Source organism: Durio zibethinus, chromosome 6, assembly GCF_047325235.1.
Source record: "Durio zibethinus cultivar Kanyao isolate XHJ-2024 chromosome 6, ASM4732523v1, whole genome shotgun sequence".
NCBI classification, from domain to species: Eukaryota; Viridiplantae; Streptophyta; class Magnoliopsida; order Malvales; family Malvaceae; genus Durio; species Durio zibethinus.
The window spans coordinates 27,172,670-27,190,816 of NC_143167.1; the positions used below are offsets into that span (position 1 = coordinate 27,172,670).

The 18,147-nt window shown below is 27.8% G+C and overlaps 1 protein-coding gene across 1 annotated transcript; it reads left to right on the forward strand.

The window, feature by feature from the left end:
- Positions 1-4,035: 4,035 nt before the first annotated feature.
- On the forward strand, positions 4,036-4,777 carry LOC111285272 (uncharacterized). Its single transcript, XM_022874617.2, has one exon. The coding sequence runs from the start codon at positions 4,122-4,124 to the stop codon at positions 4,464-4,466; it is 345 nt and encodes a 114-aa protein (XP_022730352.2). The 5' UTR covers positions 4,036-4,121; the 3' UTR covers positions 4,467-4,777.
- Positions 4,778-18,147: the final 13,370 nt, after the last annotated feature.

Here is an 18,147-nt window from a genome sequence, read left to right on the forward strand (position 1 = left end):
TTTAATTAATTTTTAAACTATTTCTTCATAAATGATAAACTCTCTTAATTTATTTGTTTAAATATCATTTATTTATTATTATTTATAAATATAATTTTAATTATTCACGAATATATTTGATTATATATTTACAAGTATGTTTATTTAATATTTATAAATAAATTCATTTAATTTAAATAAATTAAAATTGAACCGAGCTTAATTAAATTTTATTTTAAATGAAATTATTTTGAGCTCCATTCTAAAAACTTTTAATAAACATGAGCCACTCGAATTACTTAAAAAATAAATGAATAAACACAAACAAAGCCTTACTTATTTGAGACCGTTGGTTTGCAATCCTATAAGTTAAATAGTAACAATTTAGCTAAAAAAACTATATAATAATAAAATTAAACAAAAAATAAAAATGTTATTTAATATTCTTATAAATAAGGATTTAAATATTTGAATTAATTTTTTAAAATTACACTCATAATTAAATATTACATTTATATAATCAATTAAATAATAAATTATTATATAATTAAATAATCAATCAATAATTAATAATTTAATTAAGCAATCAAATCCACATTTTACGATTTGAACCATATAACTTTCTCATTGTCATTTTTGCTTAAAAATTATCTATTTTGTAAATTATGTAACTTTTTTCATCTATTATTTTTATCTTCTTTCTTTGTTATTAATAAGCCAAAATTAAATTTTTGTAAGAAAAAAAAGGTAGAAATAGGGACTTGTATCATTTTATTTTTCACGGTTATATAATAGGATCCTCTTAAGTTTTGCCTCATTTTATCAAAAAAAAAGAAAGCTTGAATTAGGCTAAGCTTACAACATGTTAGCTAAAAGAGAAACAGCTTAGCCCACAACAGAAAAGCTTTATGGCCCTGTAAAAGATGTTCCTTTGGGCGGCTTTAAGTCGGCTCAATGTGTTCTAACAAGTTGCAGTAATAATAAATCAGGTGCTAATTGCTAGATGAAAAGAAGACAGATAATTTAGAAGCTTAGATGCCAAGGTTATATCTACCTTATTTGAAGAATAGATAAATTAATGCATCTTTTAATGTGATCATTGTTAACATTATTAAGATGATTTTATTATTATAGTGGTCTTATTATTTATGATTTGAAATTGTTTAGTTTGATTAACAATTGTTAATTTTAAAGAATTAAACATAATTGTGTTTGAATTATTAAAAATTAAAAATTATTTTATTTAAAAATATCAAAATAATCATATTGTAATAGTCACACAACTTAATAATTTTAATATATTTTAAAATACAATTTATAAAATACTATTAATATTTTGTTAATTTCATAATAAGGTATGACTAAATTATTAAATTAATAAATAAATTTATTTATAGGTAAATTAATTTTTATTATGTAAAAAACTATTTGAATTAAAAAATAAAACTAAATCTAGATTAAAATTATACTAAAAGAAAAACAAAAAATTATATATAAAATTAAAAAATAAAAAAGAAATCATGCAATTTATTTTTGAATTTGATACAATAAATATTATCTTGAAAAGAAAAAATTTATAATATAAAAAAATTATAATTTTGAAAGAAAATAAATTTTTAATTCACACATTAAATAAATAATATTGACTATATTAATTTTACTACTTACTTTACTTCAATGATAAAGTTTTTTCGCTTTTTTATGGGAATAATTAAATCATTTTTTGAAACAACGATCTAATTACTTTTATAGTGATTTAAAATTACTGTAATATAAAATCATCGAATTCTCAATCAACATAATGATTTAATCATTATCTGTAAATCATTATAATTTTTGAAATGATTATCTCCCACCAAACAACACGTAAGCCTTTTTTTTTATTTTTTTATAAAGAAAAGGAAATGAAAGTTACTTTCTTGTTTTGGCTATAAGCATAAAAGAAAATGTTAGATGGGAGGGAAAAAAAAAGTAAGAGGATTGCATTTTTTTAATATAAAGTGGAAAAGTAAAAAATTAAAAATAAACAAAAAAAAAAGAGACAAATAGCAAAAAATAAATAATAAAAGCATCAATCAAACTAAACCTAGATGTTATCAGATTTATCTTAACCATTTTTTGAGATTATTAAACTTTGTTAATATTATTATAAATTATTCATATATATATATATATATATATTTGTAGAAGGGGGTGTACATAAGTCACATGAAGGTTGAAAGATAAATCCTGCATAAAGCCCACATGTAGCTTGTCTTAATTTCTAAAATCATCAAGCAATCCCTAGCTGGTGAAGTAGGCATGAAATATTGTAAGCAGCAAAATACAGGACACAATATATAATATTTGCCATGCATTTCATTGAAGCAATAAATTTTTGCACATTTTCTCTTGATTTTACCATATCTTTTATCTTGATTTTGAAGATACCAAAATATTTCTACTTTCTCACTGACAAGTTATCTTTCTGTTCAAGCAAGTTGATCCTCTTTCTCAAGCACAAACTAGAAAAAGCACCAAAAGAATGTATTATCTGTAATAATTTTAATCATGTAAAACTAAAATCATTAAAATCTGGTCTTGTGACTTAATTTCTAATGCATTGCTGGAGTACTACTCTTTCCTGGAGGTTTTTGTGGATGGATCTGACTGTTCTAAACTCAGCAATATTTCACCTTTACTTTGTATATTATTGTTCTAGAAATTAAGCTCCAGTACTGCTGTTTGACTTCTCATTTTCAGGTTTTGAAGAATAATTTGCCCATCAATGATCAAACATGTAACAAAAATCCTACTTAAAGCATCAATATCAGGTTGCATCGATATTGTTTTGCTGCCATTGTAACTTATAAGCAGCTTAGTAAGGGAAGGGTTAAGGATAATAATCCTTTTAGTACATATGGAATCCAATCTTAATTTACATAGAGCTTCATATTTGAAGATTTCATTTTTCTTTTTAATCCATAAACTATGATAAATTCTAACACGGATGAAAAATTTATAAATTCAGGTTTTAATTTTTTATACATGTAATATTGTATTATAATATAAGGGTATAATTAATATTCTCCCCTTTTGTAAGTCCATGTTCTTAAGACTCAAAATCATTGAACAATTAAGCTGAAGTAATATATTCAAATAGCATGATTAACATGCTAACAATGAAATAATATATTCAATAATCTATATAATCCAACTATGATACGTATTATATTTTGAGCAAATCCAAAATATTTATGTTTTGGTACTAATAACCAAACTTCTTATAATACGATATACCAACAATTTATGTTTTGGTACTAATTAATAACCAGATTAACTTCTTATAATATGATATGCCAACAAAAATGTTCAATGAACTGTTAGATGTTGTTGTAATTCGTTAACATCAAATTAATGGCCTGATTTTGTACACATCTTCGATTTGGGACTTAAATCTTTCATACTATAGCCTACGAGGTTCGGAGCCCTATTAAAGGCTATAGAAAACATTTGATTTAGGCATATCATGATCAATAGATTCATAACCATTTTTACACCAAGCTCTAGCTACATTAATATTATGCCTAGAACCCAGTCCAAATAATTCATGCCAAAACTATTGTCCCCACTCCCATGTAACAATCTTAATTAAAACTTTCTCGGTTTGCCCCCTGAAATTCTTATCAACTTCATAGGACTAACCGATCTGCAACAAGAGCTACTGAAAACATGCATTTCATAGCATAATCCGTATAGAATCATACCAAACATTTCCCCTAAAAGAATTTTAGTCAATAAAGTAAGACTGCAATGCATTTTGAGACAACCTAAGATGTTTCTTGTCGGTGATTTCCCCGATTTCTCTTATTTTCTCTCCTAATTCTTTTTTTTTTTCTTTATCTTTCCTCACAAGACAAATAAGGCCCAAAAGTTAACATGGATACATGCTAAAAAGTCTATGGGCCGACCCTCAAAACACGGCTCCCACAACGCTGATGCCCCACGCCATTGCCGCATGTGCCGCTTCCCAACAAATTAGGCCTTTGTCTTTCCCCCTATTTAACTACCATAACTACTTTCTATAAATGCCACCATTGTTCCATTACATAGAAAGGTTAGGCAAATTGTAAGACAAGTTGTGGTTGCGCTAATTGAGGAACATGGCCACTGGAGCTACGGATGGACTTTTCCGGTCGCTCTACGAAGGGAGCATCTCCAGCTGCGACATCGGAATGGAGCGCCGGCCGTACCACCGGAACTGCCGCTGTGCCCTCCACGACAAGTCACGCGGGAATTGTTCCCGTGCATTCCCAAAGTGCAAGAACGTGTCTTACCCTATGAGGAGATCTTGGAGTGAGGGATGCTTGGCCATGGCAGCAGCTTATTGTCATTCTTCTCCGTCTTCTTCACCGGTTTTGGCTGGGGTTCATGGGCCTGGGAAGCAGCAATTGGAATCATATAAAGAAGAGGAGGAAGATAATCAACTGGCAACGGCTAGGGTGTGAAATTGAATAAGAAAGGGAATGAATAAACTTTGGCCTTTTTATGATACTGGGATCATGTTTTTGTTCTGGTTTTAGAATAAGTGCAGATCATAGGGTGATGAGGTAAGGAAATTCTGTTAAATATTGATTGTAAAAACATTGGAAGGTTTTGAGAAGGTTTTTGATTAATGCCATCTTTTTTGATTAATTGGACTAGTAAATCCAATATTTATGGCAAAAAGAATGGCCTAAATCAAAATTGGCTGCTCTGTACTTGTGTTAAAATTTTTTTTTTTATATATAAAATCCTTTCATCTGTGTATGTTAGAGTATATACAACATTTTGTTATTTTTTTCTCGTTTACTTCTTTGGTTTTGAATGTTTGATAATGGTATTGTTTCAATTAATCATGGAAAGGAATCAGTTAGAATATGAGAACAAGTCTTGAATTTGCTTCATGAAAAATCTTACTCTTGTAGTCTTCTTTCTTATGTTTAAAAAGAAACATGTTAAGGAGAAATTTAAGTGATTCATTATCTCAAAAATTTAAGTTCTTAATAAGGAGTTAAATTATATTTAAGTTATTATTATTATTATTTTTTATAAAAGATACAACAATCTGAGGATGTGGGAAGGATTAGTGATATTAAACATATTTCATGTCGTCTTAAAATGTAATATATGAATTAATTAAGTTACAAGTTATAGAAATTTAGTATATTTAAGTTTTTAACATAATTTTTCTTTTATTTTGTTGATAGTTGATAAGTGCCAACCAAGAAACGTGGAGAATGTTTCCAAGTAGGCACTTCTAAAACACGTTTTTTGCTTTTGAGTTATGCAAGTTAATCTCGAAATTGACATAAAAAAAACAAGAGAGCGTATATCTTGGAGAAACTTCCTGAAATATCTATGTCTGCTTACTGAAATCGTACGTCTCCAAATTTTAGTTACTATTATTATCATCATCATTTTTTCTACTGTTTTATTTCCAAGGTATCTTTCAACAGCAACAAATTTTCTAACCTTAAAACTCTTCCTTTTTTTGCATTTAATTTTGTATTATATTTTACCATAATGTGATGTGAAGATCTGATCAAGATTAGTATGAAAAAGATTTTATAAAAAATGAAAAAAAAAAAAAAAGCCATTGGAAATGTCGTTCATTTGTCTTTTTGGGTTTTGGCACATCCAACTTTATAATCTTGTTGGTCATATATGGTCGGCTGCTTAGTTCGATGCATCCCTTGACTAATTAACTATGTGTTTATTTTATTCGAATACAAGTTAAAAGGGCACTAAAATAAATCTTTGCGGGGTTCCTCAATTTACCTTTTTCCAAGTAAATAACGGCAGAACGGACCAAAATGGAACAAAAAAGATAGTGGGAAAGCAATGCTCTCTTCTTCACAGTTTGAAGAAGCTTCATAAGAAAAATCAAAATGGAGGTGAATTAAGCTGTTTGGGCGGTGGGCAATGGGTAAGTGAGTTGTTGACATCAATACAGCATTAGACAAAAATGCAAATGACCCACTAATTGATTTTTTTTTCTATTTTTTTTTATTTTTTTGTTTACATGAAACATGGGCAGCATGTGTCCCAAATATTGATTCCAAGCGTTGGGCCTGGGTCCAAGTACAAAGTACTCTTTCTTCTCTTTTCATTTCCGCTAGAATTCAGAGTATACTTGATCAAGATCAGCAAAGTCACTATTTCATTCTACAAGAAAAAAATAGTTAGCTTTTGGTCTAATGGTTAAGAAATTCTTAAAAAGAAACAGAAGTTTTGATTACCAAACCAAGATTTTCTTCTTTTCTTCTATGAGCTATATTTATTCAGAAAAAAATTATATGTAATTTTTTAAATGAGTTGTGTAAAGTTTTTTTTTAAATGATTTAATAAAAATTCAAACCGATAAATTGGTAGAATTTAATATAAAAATCAATAATATATAAAAATAAGAAAAATATTATTTATAATTCAAATTTAATAGATATTTATTTAATGATAAAAATTTTATCAATATTTTTATTAAAAATATCTATCCAAATATATACATATATATATATATAAATTTACTAAAATTTTTTGAAATATTATACACTTAATTTATGTAACAAGATATTTTAATCTATCGATTTTGATTTTTTATTTTGGTTTTCATTTAATTGTTTATAGTAGAAAACATCATGAACTTCATCTAATAAACTTTATTTAAATCTTTTCCATGTCTATCTTATGTTAAAAAAAAAAAAACAAATATGTACATTTTCCTTTTCCGAACCAAATTTGTTTTGAAGTTTAAGAGTTTCTATTCATGGTTGTGTAACATAAAAATTACACACATATCTGTGAAGGTCCAAATTAAAAGATTTATTATATATATATATGTGGTAAATGTGGAATGAGATATGAATACAAATTACTTATCCATATTAGAGAAGAGATATAAATACAAATGATTATCCAAATAAAAAGGAGATATGAATATAAATTAGTTATCCGAAAAAAAAAATGAATACAAATAGAAAGTTGAGCAGTTATATTTTATCTTGTTAATTAAAAAATAAAAGGAAATTACATTTGGATTTGAGTAACTTAAAAAAAGAAATTAAACAAAAAAATAGTGACCCACATATGATGGATTGATATCAAAATGTAAATTAAAATTATGTCATTTGCTACTCAAGTAAATTAAACTTTAATAATTAGCTTTTCAAAATCATTTTGTTAATGTCGAAATACTGTTTTCATTGTACCAAAAAAAGTATTGTTTTCATGCCATTTTATAAATTAACCAAAAATACAGTATAACAAAAATCAAAATTTAGCATTTTATATTATATAAAATGTCATTATTATTTTTAGAAGTTTTCAGTGAAATTTAATTGGCTGATGAAAAGAACTAAAAATAGGTTCAACCTTTTTGAAGAAGATATGAATATCATAGTGAAAAGAAGGTAAAGAAGTTGGGAGTTAGGAATTGGATACCTAATTAGACGTGTTTTGAACAAGAATGCATAAAGATGGGTTAAGAAAGCAAAGGGAAACAAAAGCATTTGCTTAGCTGGATGGATTCCTAGCCGACCCAAAATGTAAAAGTTGACAAAAAGTACTCTTGCAGTCAACTGAACCCAGCGTGTACTTTATCATGATACATCTAGAAACCCAGCTGTCAATGGGGGACTGCATTCCCTAACCAGCCGCCAGAGTGTTATATTCTTCAACTGTAGCTCACTAACTCCTTCCATGAAGCTGGAAAAAGGATAAAAGTTTCAACATTCCATGGCTCTACCCAATTGACATTTTTTAAAAAAATTATGGGCAAGGAGGATTCTAATATGTTCCTTGAGCATGAATGCATGCACTTTAGCTATCTCACAGGTTCATATAACAGCATTAGACAGAGTTGGTAAATTTTCACTTAAAAATTGATTGTTGATAAACAGTTCAATGCTGAGTAGGAAGGCAGCTCAGTAGTTTTTATTGTTACAACAGCGATCTGAAAATAAGGAAAATAGGGGGAGAAATAAAATGCTGATGAGAAGAAACATATAGCTTAGCTGTTGCAGTGCCCACAAGGGCAGAACAAAATATACAAACTGAAAATTCAAGATCCAATTATGTGACATATGCAGATTGTCTATGCCAACGATCTAAAAAGAGGAAGGAAAAACATCAAAAACTTCACGTGAGGCACTGAGCTCCCGATACGGCTACTTAATCTTCTGAATCTATTTGCCTTTTAATTCAAAGAGGGATCCACTTACAAAATACATTCATAATTCAATAGTTTTTTATGCAAAACCAGAAGGAGAAGGGACTCAAATTGAGCTTGTTGCCTGTTCCTTTTATATTTGCATGAATATGAGAAAGTAAATGAGTCATGCATGTGACAACAAATGAACAATAGAAACTGCTAGAGGTCACCTCTGCCAGGTTGGGAAGAAAGTACAGGTTAAAAAACAGAACAAAAACCAAAACCAGTTGAAGATTAGGCCTCCTTGAAGTACATATATTATAGACTTGAAAATTGGATACTCTGTTGCATACGTAGAAATAGTCGTCCGTCTCACAAAAAAAAAAAAAGGGCCATTAAATATTCATTTTCAGTTCATAACCAGTTAGTCAAAAAGGACATCTTAGCTGCAACGGCAAAAATCTATGAGAAAATTACCCCAACTTCATGCGATAAAAAGTTCCAAGAACCAGTCGTTGCTAACTAAATCTAACCAAGTCAAGCCAAGCCAACCAAGCTAAGTCAAGCCATTGATTTCCATATATTCCCACAAAAGACCAGCCCTTTTTTTCCTAAGCGTGAAAGACTGAAGTTGAACTACTTAAACCAGCTCCTCTATTTGCCTCTAGTTCAATTTTCTGATTTCTCCTATTTTTTCTTCTCTTTATATATATAAACACTTCAGGAAGAAAGAGACAGGAGATTTAGAAGTGTTGGGATTTGTCTTGAATCTCAGAATCCCATATCGAAAGTTAAGTGAGTTTGAGTTTATCTTGTATCCCGCATCGGAGAGTTTAGTAAAAGTATAAAGGGTTTCACCCTTATAAATAAGATGTTTTAGTTTTAGTTTAGTAACCCCAAAAAATTAGACACCAAGAGAATAGCTAAGTGAGTAGGCTATTAAATGGTGTAATTGGGTTTGAGGGTTAAGTTTTAAGTAAGAAGTTTTAGGAGATTTTTCTCATTCTAAAAGTCTCACAATTGTAAAGATTTATTTGTTAGTGGATTGTGTTTGGAGTAGGCCATTTTGAGTTGATCCAAATCAAATATATTTGTGTGTTCTTATTCTTGATTTGAGCTTGCTATTTTGTGTGTGGTTGCTGCGCGTGGGTGTTGTTTTTTCCAACAAGTGGTATCAGAGCGGGTTCGTGGGTTCAAGAGATCGTGAAGCGGTGTTTGAAGAGGTTCGAGGTTCGTGGGTCCAAGAGATCGTGAAGCAGTGTTTGAAGATGTCTGAAGAAGGTATGTCTGGTACGTCTATGCCTAAGTTTGAGATTTCGTTATTTGATGAAAAGAGTAATTTTATGTTATGGCAAAGTACGATTCAAGATCTGTTAGTACAATAAGGGTTGGATCAGGCATTAGAAAGTAGTAAGCCTGACGGAATGTCTGATGCTAATTGGAATAGGATTCAGAAGAAGGCTGTTAGTACTATTAGATTGGCATTAGCTCCAGAAGTAAAGTACAGTGTGTTGACTGAGAGTACTCCGAAGAGTTTGTGGGATAAGCTTGAAGGTATTTATACTTCGAAGTCGTTGACTAATAGATTATGTTTGAAGATGGATCTATATTCTCTGAAGATGGAAGAAGGTATGAGTTTTCATAATCACCTGAATGAATTTAATAAATTGGTTTCTCAATTGCTAGCGATTTCTGTTGATGAGTTAAAAGATGAAGAGAAAGCTTTAATTTTGCTGTCATCTTTGCCCAAGTCTTATAGGCCTTTAGTTCAGACTGTGTTGGTAGGTAAGTCTACTTTAAAGTTGGATGATGTGACTGCCCTATTGCGTGAGAATGAAAGGTTTATGGGAGCTCAGAACTCATCACCTGGGGAGAGTACACTAGTTGTAGAGGGTTTTGATCGAGGGAAGACTCAAAAGAGGATTAATGGATCGAGATGGAGATCCAAGTCAAGAGACAGAGATTACAGTGATGTAGAATGTTATTATTGTGGTAAGAAGGGACATATCCAAGTGCGCTGCAAGAAGCTGAGAAGGGATATGGCTGCTTTCAAAAGGGCGAATGATGAGAAGAAATCAGATGAAGAAAAGAGTGATACTGCTGCTGTCGTGTTTGATGATGATGATGTTGTTTTGACAACTTGTGTGGATGAGACCCAGATTTTGAAAAGTGATAAAGGTTGGGTTTTAGATTCAGCTACTACAGTTCATGTTTGCAATGATAAGAGTTGTTTTGTGGAATTGGATGAGAATGAAAAGTATGGAGATATTGTGATTGCTAACAAAGAAAAGGTGCAGATTCAAGACATTGGGAGTGTTCGCCTTAGATCTCACAATGGTGTTATTAGGACACTTCGTCATGTAAGGTATGTACCAAATTGTCACTACAATTTGATTGCTTTGGGTGAGTTAGCTTCTCGGGGGTACACATTTTATGGTAGTAATGATTGGTTGAAAGTGTATAAGAATGATAGTGTGATTCTACAAGGGAATAGGGTCAATCACTTGTACATGTTTGATGGAGGCTCAGTTGCTGGAATGCCTGTGATGAAAGAAAAGAAGAAATGTAAGCATGTTAGCTTTGCAGATACTGTTGAAGTGTTTGGAGATTCAAGTCAAGGGAGGATTTGTTGGGATTTGTCTTGAATCTCAGAATCTCATATCGAAAGTTAAGTGAGTTTGAGTTTGTCTTGTATCCCACATCGGGGAGTTTAGTAAAAGTATAAAGGGTTTCACCCTTATAAGTAAGATGTTTTAGTTTTAGTTTAGTAACCCCAGAAAATTAGACACCAAGAGAATAGCTAAGTGAGTAGGCTATTAAAGGGTGTAATTTGGTTTGGGGGTTAAGTTTTAAGTAAGGAGTTTTAGGAGATTTTTCTTATTCTAAAAGTCTCACAATTGTAAAGATTTATTTGTTAGTGGATTGTGTTTGGAGTAGGCCATTTTGAGTTGGGCCAAATTAAATATATTTGTGTGTTCTTATTCTTGATTTGAGCTTGCTATTTTGTGTGTGGTTGCTGCGCGTGGGTGTTGTTTTTTCCAACAAGAAGAGAGAGAGAGAGAGAGAGAGAGAGAGAGAGAGAGAGAGAGAGAGAGAGAGAGAGAGAGAGAGAGAGAGAGCAGAGGATGGCCACTGGAGCAGCAGCTGAGATGGTGCTCCGTTGTGTCCTTGAAGGAAGCCTGGTAATACAAGAAATTAAGGTCGAGCGGAGGCCATAACATTGCAACTGCTGATGTGCCTTACACAACTTGAAGGGTGTTTGCTCTTCTGCTTGTTCTCTCTCAAGGAATATATTTTTTTCCAAGAAAAGCACCTGGAATCACTGCTCCTTATCCATGGCAGCTTCCCAATTCTCTTCTCAATCTTCTTTTCTTGGTGGGTCTTCAGTTAGAAGCATGGAATCAAAGACATCAGGGGGATTTTGCTACATAGATGCTGAAAATATGTCAGAACTGCAGCTTTGTGGCGGAAAGCAGGATAGGAGATAGAGAAATTATTTTTCCATTCTGGTCCCCTTCCCAATTGTTTCCATTTAGTCCGTATCATTTCTCAAGATATTGAAATTATCTATAGGAATTAGACCAAGATTCAGCGGCTACATCCCTGTAAATCCTATTGAATTCATTGTAATTTCTAATTTGTAAACAAACTGCAGTCAAACCTCTATTGTTCTGAACAAAATTATTTTGGTTCAAAGGGTTGTAGCTGCCATTTTTTTCATTTATTTCACAATTCAAGTGAAAAAAAAAAAAAAGAAAAACAGAATAGTGACTGATTTACATATTTCTTCCAAAGTTCTTTCATTTTCCTAAACCGTTTATAGCAAATCCGAGGTATCATATGAATTGAAAAGTATATATGTGCATTCATCAAATCCGAGGTATCATATGAATTGAAAAGTATATATGTGCATTCATTTTAGTTTTTTGATGAATTTATTGTGACTCTTCAGAAGGTTGCAGGAAATTAAAAGCCAAAATACAGCGAATTATAACAGTTATTATTAACAAGCGGCAAAAAGAAATTATTCCCCTCTCCCTGTCTGAACACCCAGAGGCCACAGGGCTAGTCACTCGGGCCTCTGGTCTACCCCTTTCTTCTTCTCCGTTTCTGTAACTTCTGTTCTGCCTGCTAGAATATTGAGATCGAGTGTTTTTGGGTAATATCAATTATCTTTGGCCTATAATCATAGGAATTTAGAATTCAAATCCTCAGGATAAAATGCAATTTTACCAATGTGCTTAAGATGCGAGTCCATACCATTCGTAGATTCCTGATGCAGTTTGACAGTTTTAGAAGTGATAGTTGTTAGCACTCAAGACGAAGGACAGTAAACAATAAATTGCAATAATAACAGTTTTTTTTTTTTTTCTTTAGTGGCTGTCAAGTGAAAAACAAGATAAATGATATAATAAATTCATGTGAAAATAAGAATATGTTGTTAATAGTATTTCCAAGAAAAATCTGTCACATAATTCACTTAATTTCTTACTGTTACACACTGATTTTACAATGATATGTAAGAAAAAAATGAATAGTTCTACAACGCTACAATTGTCGGCGTAAAAGGACAAAGCATCAATTAATCAGAAATCATATAAATATATAAATATATATATATATATATATTACAATGTACAAAAATATTGATAAGATTTGTTATATGACTTTTAAATGGATATATATATTTTTTTGACAAATAAACAATATCTATTATACATAATTTAAATTCAAATATAACAAATTTTAAAAGTAAAATCTTACCCAAATTATCTATAATTAATTTTTTAATGATTTTTTTAAAGTAAAAAATCTCAATAAATTGTAATAAAAATATAAAACTTAAAAAAAATTAATTTTATTTGATTAAAATTTCACTTAGAGATATTTCTTTTAAAATTTTAAATTTTCAAATGGATATTATTAATTTGGTAACTTTTTTTTTTATTATCCTTTAGTTTTTTTGTTTAAATTAAAAAAAAAAACAAATATCACTTATTATATATATTTTTTAAATTCAAAAGATATTTATAATTAATTTATTATGATTTGATGTATTAATTATAATATATATTATATATATTTAAAATATATAAATGATTAAATAGTATTAATTTATATATTTTTATATATTTAAATAAGTAAAGATAATCCGTACATTTTAACAAATTAATGATGTTATACAACTGAATTAAAACAAGTAATTAGAAGCCAACACGGCAGAATAATGATGGATGTTTTAAAGTTCTGTGTGGCAAATGTTTGTTTTTTTTAATTCTTGGTTTGAGAAATGCCAATTTAATTTAAATTTGATAAAAAATTTTAATTTTTTTACTTTAATGAGAATGAAAATAGATATTAAATTGTGAAGATGAAGGCACAAATGAATGTAATTTTAAAATTTTTATCGGATATGGGTAAGGGAATGGGTAATATATATTTATATATTTAATAAATTAATTTTTTATTTAATAACATAATTTTTAAAAAATTAATTAAAACTAAAATATTTGTATTTGAAGATATAAATTTATAAAAATTATATAAATGTGCAAGATAAAAGAAAAAAATAAAAAACTAAATATTATTTTTTGAAAAAATATAGTATAAAGATTATTTATACTCATTAATATCCACAGGAATAGAAAATATAAATAAATTTTAAATATTTATTAAATATGGGTATAGAGATTGATATAATATAAAAAGCTGATAATAAATATAAAAATACTTTATCAATCTCATACTCTAATAATTGACATTCTTACTTGTTTTTGTTTAATAAAAAGTAAATGAAAAAGAAAAAGATTAAATAAAAAAATAAAAATTTGTGAAAAAGCACAAGGCAAAAACGAAGTTATCATGTTTTTACTTCTTTCTTCATCAATAGAATCTGCAACTTTAAGTTTTACCCTCTTGCCATGCAAGTGCCAGATCTTCGTATACAACATGGATTAGGCAAAGAAAAGTTAGAAATTTATTGGATATCACTGGAGAGGGCAAATCGGGCGTGTCCAATCGACTGTGAATGGGTCAGATTCATTTAGAAAAAATTAAATTATTTTGAGTTTGCATTAAGGAACAATTAGATCAAATTGTGTTTAGGTTAAAAAAAAAATCATTTTGAGTTTAGATATTTTGGATCGAATCAATTCAAATTTGGATAAATTTGGATTCATTTCATGTTTTGGTCATTTCGATTCAAACTTTTTGAATCTGATTTTTGGATCATTAAGGTTAAATACTTTGATTTTTTATATTTAATTTGTTAACTTCTAAAATCAAATAAATATAATTAAATTATATAAAAATTAAAATATCAAAGTTAAATAATTTAAAAGTAAATTATTAATTAATAATAGATCAAATTATAATAATGATCCTCGCATTCTAACAAAATTTAAAATTTAATCCTTTTATTATAATTCATAAAAAGTAATTATTGTATTATCTTAATTTGATAATTTTAGTTTAATCAATTTTTGCTTTTAAAAATGTTAATGTAGTCGTTAAGTTGAAATGTAGGCATTTGTTTTGTTGTGTGGTATTAATTTTGCTAAAGTAGCATTGACTTTCCTAAAGTAGCAAAATGTGTGAATGAAATCAATTGTCAAATTGTGAAAATAGTATCTATATTCACATGAAATTTAATTTTTAGTTCATTTAATATAATTTATAAAATCTTGTCTCGTACAAGTTAAATTTAATAATATTGATCAAATTACTAATGTTATCAATTAATTTCAGTTAATTTTGTTGATGTAATAGTTGTTTTTTTTAGAAAAACATCTAAAATTTAAAAATGTCTTAAAATTTCAAAAGAAAATATCTAAAAAATTAAAAAATAATCCAAAAAGTAAAAAAAAAAATATGAGTTTTTAAGCTTTTTAGGATTTAAAAAAAAAACATTTAATTAAAATTTTTGAATATTTTAATTTTTTTAAAAAATAATATTTCATGAATTTTTTAGAAATTAAGGTATTAATTTTTAAAAATTTCAAATTTATGAATTATTTAGATTTTCTATATTAAAAATATTAAATTTAATTTTTTCAATATTTTATTTTTTGATAAAAATATTTATTTTATTTTAAAAATAAAATTTCTAAATTTCTAAAATATTAAATTTAATTTTTTTTCAAACACTTTAATTTTAGAATATTAAATTTAATATTTTTTAAAAATTTAAAATTTACAAAAAAATTAAAATATTTAAATAATATTAAAAAATCTCATTTTATTGAAAAATTAAAAATACTGATTTTAAAAAATATATAGCAAAAAATTTAAAATTATTTTTTAAAAAATGAAATTTGATTTTTCATAACAATTCAAGAAATATTATTTTTTGAAAAATTAAAATATTTAGAAAATCAAATTAATATTTTTAAAATAAAAAAATAAAAAGAATTTCAAAATTTTGAGTTTTTAAAATATTGAAATCTAACTGTTAAAAAATTAAGAAATATGATTTTTGAAAAAATTAAAATATTTGAAAAAAAGAATTAATGTTTATAAGAATTTGAAAAAAAAAAAGCCTACAATAATTTTTTTATATTTTTAATTTTTTTAGGATGCTTTTAATTTTCATATGATTTTTTAAAAGATAACAGTCACATTAGTAAAGCTAAAAAAAATGTAATTAATCACATTAGTAATTGAATCAAAATTATCAAATTTAATTGCACAAAGATGAGATTTTTATGAATTATATTAAAAAGACTAAAATCTAAAATTTGTACAAATACAAAGATTATTTACATAATTTAATAATTAATTTTATTCACTAATATTATCACGTCAACAAAATCAATATCACGTCAGTTATGTAAATTATTCATTTGTTTATTTATTTTTTGTTTTACACAAGTCAATTGTGAATGAAAAATACTAATAAAAAGAACATATTTTATTGTTTAACTAGAATTGTGGTTATTCACGTAAAGCATTAATAATACTAATATGATGCCTATGTTTTGCTCCGGGTTTTTATTTAATATAATTGAAAATTTAAAATATTTTTTATTTAATTGAAAAAATAGTATACTAAAAAATAAATAATCAAAACAAAATCAATTTAAGAATTTACGAATAAAAAAAAGTAAGATGTAATACATAAAATTTATTGAATTGATTACAATTTGTAAACTATGCATATCGCATTTTTATAAGGACAACTTCACGAATCATAATTAGAACAAGATAGTTATTAAGGGAACATGTTCATGTATTATCAAATTGATAAAGATATGCCTTTTATGAAACAAAATGGTAATTTACAATTTTTATGTTATGAAACTTTTAGTATATGAGAGATGCATATTTAATTTTTTCCAAGACATCATAAACTTACAATTTTAAGATTCAATCATTGAAAGAAAAAATGATAATTTCATTGATTCTTTGAGAATAATAAGATAATAGAGTATTGGCATGAATTTATATTAACCTTTGTTAAGTCATATGTCAAATCTCTTTCTAACATCCATATGTTTTTTTTTTTTTTTTTTTTTTAAGTTCTTATTCTACCTTGATGCCCCACTTGACTCCACAATCTACAGTAAAGTTCATAGTTTACCTAATCGGGGGAGTAGATTATGCCTCAAATGTTGGCAACCCTCCGGAGGCCAATGCTATGATGTTGCTAAATCAAAAGCTCGATGGCTCTACCATTTACATGTTTAAAAATTATCATTCATATGCAAATTCCAATTTCTTTGAATATCTTTTAATATCCATATCTCTTCCAAACATTATACTCCAAGATAATAAATACCACTTGGTATTTTATATAAAATCTATATGATTATATTTTAAAATAGAAGGTCTAAAAACACTTTTCCAATACTGAAATATTATTGTTATCAAATTCAAGAATGACCAATCTTTCTCCTGGTCGACTTTTTGCAAATGGTCACAACTTCAATCCTTAAAGCTTTTTTCAGTTGCTTAACATACTTGGGGTATACCTACAAATATTTTGAACAGTTTTTAGGTATCAAAATATTCAGATAGATTTTATGCAACTTAGAAGCACTGACTTTTATAATGTACAAATGCCACAGAGAAATGAACTATTCTGAATTCGGAGTACGTGAAGCTCATACTCGATTAACCTTCAAAAGATTTTAAGTTTTCAAAATACCAACCTCAAGCAATCATCTAGGGTGGAACCCCTACTAATAATCATTATTCAATCTTCATTTGAACGAATAGCTGAAATGGCCTTCACATGGCTTTTTTTTTTATTCCCAGTACTATAAGAATGACCCTGAAAATATTAACAGAAACAATATAACTTTGAATTAAACCCGCAGAAAGAAATAGTGTAGCTATAACCATAATGCCATTTAGCTAAAAATATAACTATTAAAAGCCTAATTAGACATGAAATAAGACTGTTTTTCTTATTAGATAATATTTGGGACTTATAGATAAAATCAAGCCTAATAAGATAATATTCAAGACTTATATGATCTAATAATAAATATATAATTATCAAATATTAAAGAGATTGCTAGAAGCTATTATATAATCCGATATCAAAAAGATAACCGTGAGTTATTAAATATATAGTTCAATATTAAAAGTTAAGGCATACTTCATGAATTTGCTTCATGTAAAAAGAGTTTCTTGAGACATTCAGTCTTTGGTTTACGCTTCTCCCTCTTTATTTCTTCCTTATTTTTTCTCTTAACAGTATAAAATCTACGACAAAAAAACATTTAACTATCCAAAATATTTTATTTTTGAATACGTCTAGATGAAAAAACACAGTTATAAACCAAACAAAATCTTATTACGTTACATAAAGTGCTCGCATTGGTTTTGCTCAATGTTTCACTTTCAAGGCAAGCCTCTTTGGTGGCTTAGGCAAGCCAGATCTAGAGCTTGATGCATCATTTGTCAAAGGTCTTCAAAGCGTTGTCCAGATCAAGTCAATTTAGACACCAAATTTGTTCCTTTAGATTCTATTACCATTACCAGATTTGTCAACACTA

Coding starts and splice junctions, on each gene's coding strand:
- LOC111285272 (XM_022874617.2), top strand. CDS start 4,122: ATGGCCACTGGAGCTACGGATGGACTTTTCCGGTCGCTCTACGAAGGG.